Source organism: Strix uralensis, chromosome 3 (genome assembly GCF_047716275.1).
Source record: "Strix uralensis isolate ZFMK-TIS-50842 chromosome 3, bStrUra1, whole genome shotgun sequence".
NCBI lineage: Eukaryota > Metazoa > Chordata > Aves > Strigiformes > Strigidae > Strix > Strix uralensis.
The window spans coordinates 125237475-125253637 of NC_133974.1; the positions used below are offsets into that span (position 1 = coordinate 125237475).

General features: G+C 40.7%; 1 protein-coding gene across 1 annotated transcript; it reads left to right on the forward strand.

The window, feature by feature from the left end:
• Nucleotides 1–204: 204 nt before the first annotated feature.
• Nucleotides 205–12146, forward strand: MDH1 (malate dehydrogenase 1). Its single transcript, XM_074864308.1, has 9 exons — nt 205–367; nt 5730–5828; nt 6142–6238; nt 7216–7391; nt 8775–8897; nt 9026–9202; nt 10758–10871; nt 11088–11177; nt 11548–12146. Exons 1-9 carry the CDS (start codon nt 365–367, stop codon nt 11671–11673), a joined length of 1005 nt encoding a protein of 334 aa, XP_074720409.1. The 5' UTR covers nt 205–364; the 3' UTR covers nt 11674–12146.
• Nucleotides 12147–16163: the final 4017 nt, after the last annotated feature.

Genomic DNA, 16163 nt, shown 5'->3' on the forward strand with positions numbered 1-16163 from the left:
CTCCCTCGTGCGCATGCGCAGCGGCAGGGGTCGCCTGTTGCCCCCTAGCGGCTCCCGGGCCGCCGCTCTGCGCCGCAATGAATGAATGGGGGGGGCGGGTCACCGCAGGCACGACGCCAAGAGCGTGCAGGGAAGGGGGGCGGTGTGCGTGCCCCGAGGCACGCTGGGAGTTGTAGTTCTCCGCGAGCGTCGGGCCGCGCGAGGCTGCGGCGGCCGCGACTACAGTTCCCAGGAGGCCACGCGAGGCGGGCGGCCGCGCTCCGGCCCACCCCCTCCCCGTGGCACCTTGGCGCTGCGCTGCCGCGGCTCCAGTTGCGCCGTAGAGGTGACCCCGAGGCTGCCGGGCCCGCAGCTCTTCTCAACCATGGTCGGTACCGCTCCCCGAGCCGGCGGGGGGGGAGCCCTCCCTTTAGGCGGCGGTTGGGGCGGGGTGACGGCGAGCTGTGCCCCCTCGCTGGGGCGGTTGGGGCGGGGGGCTCCCGTCAGGCGGAGATGGCTGCGAAATGGCGTCGGCACCCTACCTCCCCCCTACACCTCCTCGCCGAGCCGGCCCTGCCGCAAGGCCCCGGGGGGTGACTTGAGGGTGCTCTGGGTAGCCGGGAGGAAACGGGCCCGGCGGCGGCCCAGGGTTCGCCTCAGCCCTCACGGAGGCCGCGCCGGGGTGACCCTTCAAGCCCGGAGACTCGGGGGTTGGTGTCGGCCCCTGCAGTGCCGGCCTAGCACCGGCTCTGCCTCCTCTTTGGTGCTGTGAAGGGGATGGCGGCTTGTGGTCCCGCTGGGGTCACCCCGGGGGAGCAGAGCGAACCTCCCCGGCCTGGTGCTGGTCCTTCAGCGGTTTAATCACGCCTTTTCTGAAAGCCGTCGTCTCGCTGAGCCCCGTGGTTGCCTTCGGGAAGATGGGGATGCTCGCTCCTTCCATTTCATGAGACATTAACGGCTCTGGGTGCAGTTCTGTGTTAGCTCAAGGGGAAGTGCCAAATGAAATGTTTTCTTCTCGACATTAACGGCTCTGGGTGCAGTTCTGTGTTAGCTCAAGGGGAAGTGCCAAGTGAAATGTTTTCTTCTCTTGTTTCATCCCTGCTTGCTGTCAGAAACCCAGGTATTTGTGTAGGTTCTCCGAATTGTCAAGGAGTTCTAGTTCTGCCCTGAGGTTATGTGAACTGGAATGCTTTGCTTTTCTGTGGCATATATACATACAAACTTGCACAGAGACCTTGCTTTCCTTTGTAATTGAAAAATCTCAATGTTTTTCTAGACTTTATATGCTGTTATTCAAATCTTTTGGTACTTTGCTATAGAAAAGATGCTTGTGTGCTCTGAAATGTGGTTTGTTATTTCAGCTATACACTAAAAAACCACAGAAATCTGCAAACCATATCTATCCTACTTCTTCACTCTTACTTCTATAGAGATTCTCAGGAGTGACCACAAGGCAGCAAGTTTTAGTTTGTACTTGAGCTTTCAAAACGTTAGCTGCCGTGAATTTGCTGGTCTCCAAGAGAACTGCTATTTGAAACTTACTTTGATGCCCAGACTTTTTAGAAGTCTCTGGTTTTTATCTTGCTTTCACTATTCTAATTGAGCATTTGGCATTGGGCAAAGATTTTAAACTTAAGAAACAAAATCATGTGTTTATTGATACAGCTGTTATTAGCTAAATGAAATGGAAAAAGTTTTTAAGGGCACCTGTCTCAAGGTCATTTCTTAAGGAAAGTCGTCCTTTGGAATTCGGTCTACGAATCAGCGCTGCTGGGGTTGCTAAAGAGCACAACTGTCTTGTTGATACTTTCTACCACTTTTCCAAATACATTTATTGTCACTCCAACTCTGCTTTAAAGAGGGAAGAGCAAATGGAAAGTTTGTTAGGTGGGCTCTCGACTTTTGAGGAGATACAGTTTAATGCTTAAAACATTCTCGTCAAGCAAGGTAGGGTCACTTAGTTGGCTTTAATATTCAGGAATAACGTTAGGTTGATGATATTTTACAAACAGTTATCAGCAATAACGTTTATAGAGGTCTTTTATAACTAATTAGTAAGGCAAAGTCTATCCTGTGTAGAAAGGGCATTGATTTTTCTTGTTGCCACATTTCATGGATTGCGAGTTACTTAATATTCCTCTTTTACTTACCTTTGTAATCTCCTGAGTCAGTTTTGCAGTGTAGTACTATTTTCATGTATGGCACTAATATTTTAGACCTGCTAATATCAGTGGTAATCACAGAGATAATTTAGGCACCGAGTTCTTAAGCCAAAGTGTGTGTGCGGGGAAGGCATTAAATCCTCACTTTCCTCATTTGGTATTGGAAGCTTTACTTTTGTCTGTGATAATATAGGGGTGGAGGGGGGAAATCCTGCACATTTGCTGAATTAGAGGGAGAAGGGTATCTGAGGGTGCAATGTTCACTTTTTTGGTTTGCTTTGGGCTTCATTATCTTTACTGCTGTTTCCATTTCTTAAAACTTTTTAACTATACGTGAAGTGGGAAAGGCTTTGAAACTGTCTAGTTCAGTTAGATTTGGTTTAATTGATCCTCTAGTTCTTGTATACCTGAGAGTGAGTAAAGGTCACCTCTGTAGTTACCACAGTGTGAAAGTATTCTTATCAAAGCCCAGTGCAAGAGCCAAGTCACGGATTAAAGTGCCTGAATGCGAATGTGTGGAGCCTACAGCTCCCATTAGGGATCTATGCACTTCTCTAAACTCCCCACCTCCAAGAGTGGCCTCAGATGCTCAGTGATACCAATTCTTATGTGTGATGTGACCTAAGTTTTCCAGGAAGAGTTAACTATATTTTTTAAGAAGCACATTCTTGGCTTGTTAATACAGCTTCTGGAATTAAGAGAAAGCATGAAAATGTCTTTGATACTAATTGCTCACAATTAGTACAGGGGTAGGGTGGATTAGGGAAAGCTTGGATATGAATCCAATGTACTGAAAGCCTGGAGAGAACAAACAAGTAGGCAGTACCTTATTTTAGCTTATGTTTCTTCCTCCCTCCTCCAGGCCTAAATGGGGGGAGAACAGGAAGGATGATAGTAAGCAAACAAAATATTTTTGAGAGGGTGGAGCTGAGTCAGGACTGAAGGGTATTTTTTTAACAAGGCTAAATGTTAAGTGTGTCTCAGTTAAAAAAAAAAAATAAAAATAGGCCTACCTCTTGCCTTTTTATCTTCTACTCCTCACTCCTGTTGTTATGCTAAATACTCACCATATTGACATTTTTTTATGTTTAAATCAGATTAGTATGTAAAGTGCATACAGTGGAAAAATTCTCATTGACTTTCCCCTTTTTGTGACACTACTTTAGACTGGCTCACAGGTTGCAAAGGAGAAAGAGCCTAACTTCTTAAAATCTTTGTTCCATTCACTGGAAATTCAGAAATCAATTCACAATTGATTTCAGATACTATGTAATTCAAAGAAGATGTGTTCTACTGTTATCTGCGTGTGTTCTGGAGTAGATGCTTAGCACAGGGTCGCTTTTTATATGCTGCTGATATGGGATTTTGCCAGGCCAAGGTTTTGCTGCGCAGTAATTTTCCAGTACTTACTTTCCAAACTAATATTAGCTGCCTTAAATAATGTTCATTGTTCCATTTACTTAAATAAAATCTAGTTTCTCCTTAAAAACATGCCGAAAAGTTGGCGTTAAAGTCATAATCTGTGCTGGCCACCATCTTTCAGATACTATGGTACATTTGTAGGGTGTAACTTCCCTACTCAAGAGTTAGTGTATCCAAACTATTTTTGAAATTTAAAACAGCAAGAATTGATTGTCTGCTTTCCTTCCCCCTCCTTGCTGAGTTCTGACAAGGTGTGAAGGATGAGACTTGCTGTAGGACTGGTTCAGAAGAAAATAATGTGGTTCAACACCATAACCAGTAGTCATTTAATCAAATATTCAAAGAATCATTCCCATAATGAAGGCAAAGTGACGTTGAGGTCTAAATCTGCAAGTTGAGTAGTTTAACTTCATCGCTTATGCTCTCATTTTATCTAGTACGTGGTAAACCGGGGTAGGTGGCCTCATTTTTCTAGTTATCTAATGCTGTCTTGATGTAGCTGTGCTTCGCTGGTCACTTCTGCAGAGAGAATACACTCAAATCCCAAAAACAGTTTTTCTATCAATATCGATGACAGGAATGTTGGTTGGAAAGGTTCTCTAGATCCAGTCTGACCTCTTTTTATTGCTCTGAGTCTGGACGTTGTCTGGTCCAGCCTGATAGCAAGGGTTTTGCCACTGCTAAATCGGGTCATACATGTTTTTTCATCTCAGTCTTGAAAACTGGCAAGGACAAAGGTTGCACAGACTGTCTGGATACCCTGTTCTAGTGCAGCAGTACCACCCTAATCAAGACTTTTGCTCTTGATTAGTAGCTGTTGCCCTGTGCTCTGCCATCTGCCGCTACTGAGAGGTGTTTGCCCGTGTTATTTTTGTAACCTTCCTTGAAGTAGTAGTAGGCCCCTTGTCCTTTACCTTTCCAGACTATGCTCAGCTCCCTCAGTCTAATTTTACAGGACATAAACTCTGGGCCCCAGCCATCTGAGTAGCCTTTGCCCGGACCCTCTTTAGTTTTCCAACATCCTTCTAAAACTGAGGGTCCCAAAACTGGACTCAATATTCCAGCTGCAACCAGCAGCACTAAATGAAATGCCTGCTTTTGCCCTGCAAGCTACACTCTGTAGCTCAGTATGCAATTAAATCACTTCAGACATAACTGAATATGGAAGCTCTTTTTTCTGTAATTCAAATGATAATCTTTTAATTATTTGAAAAACTGGGCATGGGATTCCAGCAGGCTGGTCAGAATCTGCTTGTTTCTGTCCAAGCACAATCTGCTCCAGACCTATTGCCTCTAGGGATAAAAAGGAGATACAGAAAAACAGGCTTACAAAATACTGGGTTATGAATGTCCCTGAGCATGCTTTCCCTTTTCAATATTAAATAACCTCTGGAGTTCCCCAAGTCCTGGTTCCACTTAACAAAATATACTTTTGCTATAGGGTAAGTCATTTATTTTTTTTTCCCTATTTGCAATATAGCATTGTGTTACCAGTCTTCTGGTCTCTTGAAGTTTTGGGTCAATTTGTCAGTGGACAGAGGCGTTATGGATATTAATATCTGTCTTTGTCCATAAAGTAGCTTTTGTCTGTGGATTTGTTAAATTGCTGCATAACAGTTTAGTAAGCCAGTATTTTTAAGTCCTCTAGATTCCTTGGTTTCTGGCATTCAATAAGTCTTTGGTTGCAAGCAAGCATTCAAAATGCCTAATGGAAACAGCCCTCAAAATTGAAAGAATCTGAAGACGGGTGAAGTGTGGCAGCTCGTAAAACTTCTGTAGTAAGTTGGAAGTATGAATGGGTAATATAATGAGTGGGTACATGTTGTAACACCTTATGCTAAAAAGGCAGCGTTGTTAAAAGGAATACAAAGTTTTTAAAATAGATTGTAATTCCTGGCGTTTTGGAAGCTTTTCCGGGAAAAATTCTTAGGGATATTTTTACAAGTGCTGTCTGTTTCTGTAAATGCAAGTAGAGAAGTTTCTGGTGGTTGTAGCAGAACAGAAGTATGATCCCAAGAGCTGACCCTGATCCACACTTAAGCACGTTTTCATCCAGGTTAAATAATCATAACATCATTTCTGTGGTAACTGTTAATTTTTACGTCTCTCGGATGGTGTGAGCCTGCACTGTGGAGCTGTGGGTAAGTCTCTGTACCTTTCTTGCAGGGTGAACCTATCAGAGTCCTGGTGACTGGAGCAGCCGGGCAAATTGCTTACTCACTGCTCTACAGCATTGCCAAGGGAGATGTCTTTGGGAAAGAACAGGTAACTCTTACACTGAATTATCACTTGCCTCTGCTGTGCAGTAATGAATACATTAATGTCAGAACTGCAGTCCCTGAGACTTGTTTTCTTGTAGACACTCTGGTTTACCAATATGCAAGTAATTTAAGTGGTGAAAATGGAGTCCTGCTCTGTTATGCAAGCTTTCAGTTGTTGGTCGTGCTGAAGTTTTTTGGTTTTCTGTACATGGAGTTTAAGTCCAGCACAAGATAGCAGTTTGTAGCAGGTAACAAGACAAATTCATTTTCAGAACAGATTATGTGCAACTTGCACTAAACCATGTCTTTCTTTACAGCCTCTTGTTCTTGTGCTGCTGGATATCACCCCCATGATGACTGTATTGGAGGGTGTAGTGATGGAGCTGCAGGACTGTGCTCTACCACTGCTGAGAGGTAGAAAAAGAAATTTTTCTTATACCTACAAGATGTTCTAGTACAACTATTGCATTTATGAGTTCCTGTAGCTGGCAGGAAGTTAAGCAGAAGAAATTACTAGATGATCCTTCCTTGGTTTTGTATTTTGTGGAAGATAATTTAATTTAACTTAGGCTGTAAGCTAGGAATAACATCATCAAATAAGTTTTCTGTAAAGGATTGACTACGCAGATACCTGGGTTTTAGTTTATATCATCTAATCCTAGGTTGTCAGCATGTGCAACAAATTGTCAGATACTTGTGCATTTATGCATTGTAATCGTATTCTGGCCTAGTGTTAAAATAACAATATTTAGATATGCTTACATGCCTTTACTAAGTAAAAAAAAATTCTAGTCTTTAGAAATACCTTCTGCATAAAGACAAAAATCGAAAAATCACTCATCAAGTCATGTAAGCAAGTTAAATTCTGATAAATCTGAACAAGCAGAAGGGAGCCAGTAGATGCTACTGTAATTATTACAGTACTTAAAAGTGTGTAGCTACCAGCTCTTGTACAAATCAAACCTTCAGTTTGAATGGTTAAAGGGAGAGGAAAACTTAATTTTTGTTGATTCTTGCCACCAAGAATTTTTTTGTAAAAGTGGAGAACCGCATATGTGCGTACATGTGTATAATATGCATATATACCTATGTATTTATATTTAGAGACACACATGAAAAGTGTCTTTTGACATAGATTTCTCCTGTGTTTTCAGAATTGATATTTAAAGCTTTAGATAAATATTTGTTTATAAATACTTGCCAGTAAACAATTTCTGATCTGTGGAGTTAGAGCCAAATGACTATACGTGTATTTTTGGAAGGGGAAGGTGCTGGTGTTGTCACATCAGATTATATACTATTTATGAACCAAAGAACATTCCCATTAACACTTTGTCAGGAGTATTTATCTTACTTAGATGATTTTTTTTTTCCCTGTTTCCTTTTTTCAGAGGTCATTCCAACAGACAAGGAGGAAGTTGCATTCAAAGACCTTGACATAGCAATTCTGGTTGGCTCCATGCCAAGGAGAGAGGGCATGGAGAGGAAGGATTTACTCAAAGCAAATGTGAAAATTTTCAAGTCTCAGGGTGCAGCCTTGGACAAGTATGCCAAAAAGACTGTCAAGGTGACTATAGAAGCTGAATTTAAAAAGTTAACTCTCTGAGTTATGTAGAGATCTAAATACATTATAGAATGATACTGTGCAAGCAGGAGCCTATTCAGCTCAGGCATTCCTTTCCTTAAGCCCTGGAAAGTACACCACAGTAAAGGTTAGATGAGATATAGTATGTTAAATAGGGAGATGATTTAGTCCTTATTTTGTTTGGTGAAAAAGGTAGGTCTTACATTTTATTGCTGTAGTCCACACATACATGGTACTGGTTACCAGCAATTCTAAAAAAAAAAAACCACCTATATAAAATAAAAAAGGCAGTCTTATGCTTGTTATCTCTTTTCTCTGGAAGAACTAAATTATCTACATGCAGCTGCCTACTTCATATCCATCTGTGGCTTTAACATAATGACCCTTAACTTCAGTATCAATGTGGAATTACAGTTGCACAAAAAATCAGCTTTATTCAGGTTGTTTGCGTCTTGGTCTTTGGAGCATTGGAAGCTTTTAATTGTTCTCTCTCAGATTCCTTCAGCACAGTTAATGGGATCATGTGGCTGCTCTCCTACTGCTCTTAATCTCAGACCCAGACTCCAACTGTGCTTTGTAACTGACTTTTTAATGTCTACTTCCTCTGCTGATGAACTTCCTACTGCTTCTGAAGACTTGTTTGCTTCTTTATACAGTTGGAATAAAAACTATCAATATAACTATTGCAGAGTAATGGAAAATTTACTGAACTCACTTTCAAAAGGGGAAATACAAAGGGGGGTTTGCAGATTAGCTTGTGTGATTGAGAGTATACGGAGCTTGACGTTAATCATTTGAGGCACATTAGTAGATGAAGAATGAATAAAAATCAGTGTTCCATAGTAATAAATTGATCTAAGTTCAGGCAGTATTTTACTTCTAACTGCCTATGAGATTTTTCACATTGAGATAAGTAACTGTTCTGGCTTTCTTAATTATAAAGCAATTATAAAAAGCAGTGGCAGCCAGTCTAGAAAGGGTTTAAAAGGTGATGGTGAATTCACTGTGGGCTGACTAGCATGTATGTCTCTTGCTTTATCTGTATCTAGTAGCATGAGGTTTGAAGTCAGGCTGTGGGTCAGCGTGCAGACCTCCCTAGAAGTCTTGTTCTCTTTTGCGTTTGAATGTCAAATAGTAAAGAGAATACCTCGCTAGAAAATATTTTTCTGTGCAGTTATAGAAAACTCGGTGACTATGAGCAATGCACATAAAAAACAATCTTGTTGAAGACAACCTAGAGATTTAGAAAACTTAACCTTTTGGTAGCTTCTTTGAAAGCAAAGTCATGTATTTCACTTGAGGGAGTTGTTTTGCAGAGATAGCTTCTTCATCTTTCCACATTCCCCTTATCCTTTCTGGTTTTAGGTCGTGGTAGTTGGGAATCCAGCAAATACTAACTGCCTGATTGCATCAAAGTCAGCCCCATCAATACCAAAGGAAAACTTCAGCTGCTTAACTCGTTTGGATCACAACAGAGCTAAATCTCAGGTAAAAAGGGCCTATTCAAAGTAGAATGCTTTCTGTTGTCTTTGCTAAATACAGAGCAATGCTTTCAAAGAGAGCTGTGAATTGAGAAGCTGAAGTTAATACAAGCAACATCTTTAATTTCTGCTTAGATTGCTCTGAAACTTGGTGTGAGTGCTAATGATGTGAAGAATGTCATCATCTGGGGCAACCACTCCTCCACTCAATATCCAGATGTTAACCATGCAAAGGTAAATGTGAAAGGAAAAGAAGTGGGAGTTTATGAAGCTATAAAAGATGACAGCTGGCTGAAGGGAGACTTTATCCTGGTAAGATCTTGTTTTGTTTTTTTCAAATGGTCATTCTGTCCTGCTTTTTCCTAACCTCATGTGAAATTGTAAACTACATAATTACATAGTTGATTGACTCAGCTCTTCCTATCTCACTAGAATAAGTAATCTTCAGATAGCTTATCTCTATCAGTTATTTGCTCTTGAAAAATTTAAGGCACTATGAAAACCTATGTAAATACTACTAGAAAAATCCATTTGGACTGCTAAAATGATTCAACAAAAATAATTTTGATCATAGCTCACCTGCAGTTCATCTGACACACAAGCACCACTGGCATTTCACTGTGGTGAATATTTTGGGCAGCTTTGTAGATGAAGTAGGATGATCTCTCTTTGCTGACCCCCACCCACCAAAAAAAGCCCAGCAGCCCTCCCTCTGCACATGCTTTCCAAATCTAAATCTGTAACCTCAGCAGCAGCATTTCTGAAGAGTAATCTGGAAAAAATCTAGAAAACACCTGCAAATGTCTTAATGTAGGGTAGTAATAAATAATGTAGGGTAGTAAGACAAAATAATGGTATTAATTGATCAAGAGCACAGGCTACCTAAATGCAATATAATGTGAAACAAGGATTACTAAAGCCCTTGGTGGACGTGACTCCAAGTAGCTCTACTTTGCTTGGTAACTGGCATGCTGACAGCCAGGTACTGTATCTTAGCCAAGGCACCTCTAGTTTGGGCCTGAGGTTGTGTTTTGTTTTATGACCGTGCTCTGTCCTATGTTGGGTTTGGATATAGCTTATTCCAGTTCATGCTTGTTGCTACAGAGTAAATGATTCTATGCTGGCAACCAAAGTTCATGAGCCAGAGTGTAAGCAGAAACCTGTCTCCTTGTCCTTGATCTTGCTGTAGCTTATGTGGCCAAGGCAGAATAGTGGTTTGGCCTTCTAGGTACGTTGTAATGCTGGTCCATGCTAGAATGCTTTGCCTAAGATGAGGAGATTTCATAATTCTTGCTTTCTAGACTGAGGTCTGGTTGGCATAGAGCCTTACTAAAACTTATTAAAAGAAAAAATGTGTACTGTTTAAGAAGCTAGTCTAACTCTAAGAAGTGCAATTCTTAAGTACAAAATTTCTAAATATAAGCTTGAGTATAGGGAGGTAGGTTCAACTATCTTCAGGTTTATTCATTAAATATTGTAGGATTGAGACCAGCAAGTAGTTCATGTTGGCATTCAGCAAATAACCTTAATTGCCAACGTTGCTCCGTGACATCTGTTACTGTTGACGTACATGAAGGCTCTTCGTAAAAGCTTGAAGCGTGGTTGGTATGAGAGAAGTCAGTGGGCTGCTAGCTGTAAGGCAGGTACGAAGAAATGAGACAGCCTCTGAAATAGCCCATTATATTCTTGTCTTGACAAAACTCTTCTAGATTGTATTTCTGGATTGTATGCCATGTTCATTTAGTGATAAGACTGTATCTTGACTGACGAAATGAAATAATGATGTAAGGTGGTCTTTCCATGGGACACTTAGACCAAGCCATGATGTTGCTGCTTTACATTTTAGGGGTTTTTTTCTTAATTGCAGACTGTTCAGCAACGTGGAGCAGCTGTTATTAAGGCTAGGAAGCTGTCCAGTGCGATGTCAGCTGCCAAAGCTATCTGTGATCATGTGAGGGACATCTGGTTTGGCACTCCAGTGGTAAGATGTTGCTCTTGAGTAAGTGTTTGTTTGCCGAACGCTTTGATTATATGCCGGTGTCTTTGACCTCAAGTGTATATGTATGTTCAGAGGGTGAAGAATCTGTCTTTTTCTGGAATAAAATGTGTCGTGGCAGATGCAGTATATTGGAAATGAAAATTTTGCTTGCTTCTAGCAGTGGAAAAATGTATTTATCTCTTACTTTCCTGGTTTCAGGGGGAATTTGTTTCCATGGGAGTCATTTCTGATGGCAATTCTTACGGTGTTCCTGAAGACTTGATATATTCATTCCCTGTTGTGATCAAGGTAACTAGACTGTATTTGAATCCAAGGATCTTCTGCAAGACCTGGCTAAACTGCCATATGAGCTTAACGGCGGTGCTTTTAGTGTGGGACTGCAGTTGCTGGGACTTGGGGGTTTTGGCAGTCTTTCACAGAGGGGACCATTATTAACCAATTTTGTAGTAGTAGTCAAATAAGTACTGATAGAAAGTATAATCTGATATGACTAGCTGGTGCTGGTTGCATTTGTTGTCTGAAAACAAAATTAACTTCTGCCTGATGTGTTTTTTAAGGTCGTCAACTTTGTTTCTTATGCTGCAAAGTTTCCTTCATGCAGACTCAGTGAAGCTTGTTCTTATATGAAGGGCCTTTTTATTTGTTTGTTTTCAAACAGGACAAGACCTGGAAGTTTGTTGAGGGTCTTCCTATTAATGATTTTTCTCGTGAGAAGATGGATCTGACTGCTAAGGAGTTAACTGAAGAGAAGGAGACTGCTGTGGAATTCCTCTCCAGTGCATGACTAGATGATGAGGAAATACAAAATCATTTAAGAGTGGAAGAATCTAAAAGTCGTCTCTAAGTCTGCTACCAAACACTATTACTTGTATTCAAGTCAACTGTCTGTGGCAATTGTGCATTTTAAAGTTCATATGCTTACTGGTACTCTTGTGCCTATTGAGTTATTAGCAAAAAGATTATTAAAGAAGTCAAATTAGTTTGTTGACCAAACTTTTTGTCGTTTCAATACTAGTTGCTTTCTGTGTATGATACAGAATAATTGTTTGCCTTGGCTACTAACGCACAATCTGAGTTTTGATTAGAATTTGGCACTACTGGAACACGTCCTAGTCTGTGATCATTTCAGCATCCTGTGGGTCACCTAAAAATGAAATTAGAATGCCAGTCTGGCCAGACTCCAAGTATATACTGTTCACTCTGGTTATGCTTACAGTGTTTGTTAATAGAAATATTAAAAGATGCTTAATCACATAATGGCTAAGAGTACTCTGTTGCACTTTATTTGCATGTTTTAGTTACGTAAGTAGCAGAATATGATAGTACAACATAAAAAAAAAAAAACCAACCAAAAGCCTGAAGGCCTATTTTAAGAAACTGAGGGAAACTAGTTTTAAGAAGCCTTATTGATGATTAGTACTTGTCTTTGCCAGGCAAAATTGCTTTATGTCAACATCAGACACACAAGTCTGAAGGCAGATTTGTACTCCAGCACTACAGTTCAAAAGCTGGCAGTGCTGGTACTATAGCTCAGCACGAATTTGATTGTAGCTTCAAAGCCTTTTGTCCCAGGAGACGAGGACTCACTTGGTTAAGACCGAGTGAGGTTAATATACTTGAGAGTTTTCCTAGTGCAGCCTACAAACACTTCACCTTCAGAAAGGTTCAGAGATATTGTAATTATTCCTTTGCAAACACACAGATGAATGTTGCTGTAACTCTTCTAGACTCCTGCTTTGTTTGTTCCTACTATGGTAACCCACCTCACATAGATTTAAGGGATTTAGACTAGGTTCATTGTTCTGGGAATTTCTTAGAGGTACTACTACCTGTTCTGTTTGTTTTCTAAGCACCTTAAATGCTTCTTGCCCTGTTTGCAGAGTGAAAACTCGCAGTGCTGACATTGTGTAAGGTTTTTGTCTGTCCTGTTCCAATATAAGTGTTTCTGCCTTCTAAAGTAAATCTCGGGCCTGTCGTATCTGATGTCATCTCATTTCCCTCTTTTGGTTTGTTGTCCTTAAATGCGGATTTGAGAAGTAGAAGTGTTTTGATGACAAAAAAAAAAAAAAAGCTTGAACTGAATTCTAGGGAAATGGAATGGTTTCTTTGAGGATTTATCAACTAGAATATAAAATAAATCTGCGAACATCAATAAGCTTGTCCTTAAAAATAAATCTGCTCTCAGAACATTGCTGTAGCTGTTAAGTACAGTGACAGTAATGCAGCAAAGACTTTTGCTATGCATAAATACTTGAAAGGGAGAACAAGCATTTCAGAAAATGGGAATGTCTGGTGCAGCACAGGCCAGCTGGAGGCAGGGCACAGTAAGTGAAGGCCGGGAATGTTTGTGAAGCAGCGGTTGCAAGAATTTATGCATTCTTGCAGTCTCAGGAATGGATGAGTACATACACTGGGGTTTTTCCACTGTTTTTCTCATTCCTCTAAACCCCTTGGAGTTTAGCCATGGAGAAATAATAAGCAAATTTCATATGTCTGTCTTTTCATGACTGTTTGGGAATTCTGCAGAAACCAGGGAGGTAAGGAAAGCTGCCAACATGATGACTGCCTTCTGGTGTTCCGTACAAAATAAATGCAGTACTGAAATCTCATTTCAACATGAACCTGGGGACCAAAGGAATTCATTCCAGTAATACAATGCTACAGCTTATTTTAAAACAATGTGTTTTACGGTGAATGTTACAGGAGATAGCTACAATGCATGCTGTGACTCGCTTTAAAAAGGCTACAGGCTGAGTAAAGGAAAGAGTACACGTCTCTGCCTGAAAACCCTAAATAAGAGGATAAATCCTGCTGGTGTGCAGTATGTTTTGTGCCATACCTCCAGAAACATCACAGTTTAAGGAAGAAGATTTTTAAAAAACAATCTGAAAGAGCTGGCTCTTCAGGGTTGTTTTTGATGTTTGATTTAAAGGAACCTCTAGGAGACAACTCACTTCTTGTAAAGTGATGCTTGTAACACTTAGTGTGTCAAAACAATTGAATAATTAACTTCAGTACTTGATAGACTATCTCATGATATATCCAACTCCTCAAGTTAGCATTTGATTCCTCTCATGAGTTCTAAGCACTGTTTGTATTTCCTCTAGACTTCTGTGAAGCGAGTCAACAGGAAATCTCATCTGCTCATTGACTGCATACTTAACTATTACCCCACTACTTACAAACTCTCAAACTAGCAAGTGATGGATATTCCTTCGTATTCATGTTTCTGAACTATTTTGTCCTCTGTTCTACTTTGTCCTGTTTTTCTATTTCTGGGAGATTCCCTCCTGCTGTGGTTAAGCTATCTTTTACTGTGGCTTGTGTTACTTTGCACAGTTTGCACTGTTTTTGCAGGGTGCTTTGGTCTTCTCTTAGTAGGTGGCATATGAAAATACTCACATGAAAGCAAAAAGAGCAGCTATCTGCTTTTCCTCTGCCTTTCAGACTGTTCTGGTCTTATCGTACAAGAGAAAGCTTGCACATTACTTCTCCAAACTTACAGTATTAAGTACTTTCCTCTTCACTGAAATGTTTCTATTCTGTGGGTTTGGGGTTTTTTTGTTTTTTTGGGTTTGGGTTTTTTTTTTTTTTTTGAGTGTTCTTGGGCTGGAGGACATGATGCACTAGATGAGGCTGAGAGCTGGGTTTCTTCATCCTGGAAAAGGAAATGCTCAGAGGAGATCTTGTCAATGACTACCTAACGAGAGAGCGCAGAGCAAGCAGAGCCAGGCTCAGGGGCACGTAGTGGAAGGTCGAGAGGCAATGGACACAAGCTGGGACACCACAATCTCATTTATCAAATCTGAGGGTGATCAAATACTGGAGCAACCAGAGAGTTTGTGGAATCTCCATCCGTGGACCTGGCCCTGAGCAACCAGATACAGATCAGCCCTGTGTTGAGCAGGAGTTTGCCCTGAATGACAGACTGACCTATGTGACTGAAAGCCACTGAATATATTCACACCAACTGCATCTTCTAAACAATTCTAAATACATACATAGTAAAAGGAATTCTCCAGTTAGAGATGAGGGTATTTCTGTGCAGGAGGGAATTTCACATCCACTTTTTACTTGCTGATTACTTCCCCAAGAGAACAAAAGTTAGGATTTCAAACAGCAACTCCCAAGTGAGTACATGCATGAGAAACAAATCCTGGGGGAAATTAGGAGTTGAATTGTCAGATCCACTTCTGGAAGGTTTCTAGATGGAGCAGATGAGAACATTAGGGCTCCTGGCTGAGTCTGCCTGTGTGTGTCAGCAGAAAGACTCCCAGGGAAGACTGGAAACTTCAGCGTGACTGGCGTGCTTTGTCACAGAGCGCCTGGAAAATGTGGATCCCAAATCCTCCCTTCATGCTAGTGAAAGCTGTACAAGGCAGGCTGCAAAGCTGATCTCTGTGCTTGCCTGACAGCTTTCCATTCCCAGCAAGAATTCTGAGAGAGAGAAGAAATAAAGCTTTTCCTCAAATTAACAAAAAACTGATTTCAAGTTTGTCTCTCATTGTCATTCTCCTACTGCAGCCATTCCTGCTATTTTTCACAGTGACAGCAGGTGAAGCTGGAAACCAGCTCTTACAAATGAATCTAAATCAACATTATGCTGATGCTCACCACAGAGCTTCGCACCCTGGGCATATTTATAAGGCATCACATCACATCAAATCAATAGGATTTCAATCACACTTTGCACAAGGGAAGGCAAAAGAGAACTTCTCTGGCAAGTAAAACAGATGCAGTATGCTTTCAAAGCACCAGATTTACAAAACAGAGGAAAGTCATCCTGGAAGAGTTAATTAGAATGATTTCTTTTTTTCTTTTCTTTTTTTTTTTTCCTCACGCTTCCTGTGGTTTGGGGGCTTTTTTGCATTTATAGACACATTTTGAATTCCAAATAACAAATCCTAGAGGATAACTTGGTTGGTTGTAATGAAAGAAGAACTTCGATAAATATAACTATTTGCAACTGAAAATGCAGATATTTTCTGTTCAAATACCAAGTTGTTTTTTTAAAAAACATTCCAAACGTTTTAAGTGGCAGCTTTGTAGAGGAGCATGGCAAATGCTATTGTATCAGAACAGAGGCTGAGCAGTCAGCTGCTTAAAATAAAATACTGTAACTGCAGGTAAATAGAGAAATTAATAGATAAAGATGTGATCTTCAGCTTAGCCAGAAATAAGCCCATTGTTTTGGTTTTACAGAATCATCAATCGTGCATATTAATTTATCGCTAAAAATTTAGTTGCAGAGATACTTTCTTTTTTTGAGTCTGC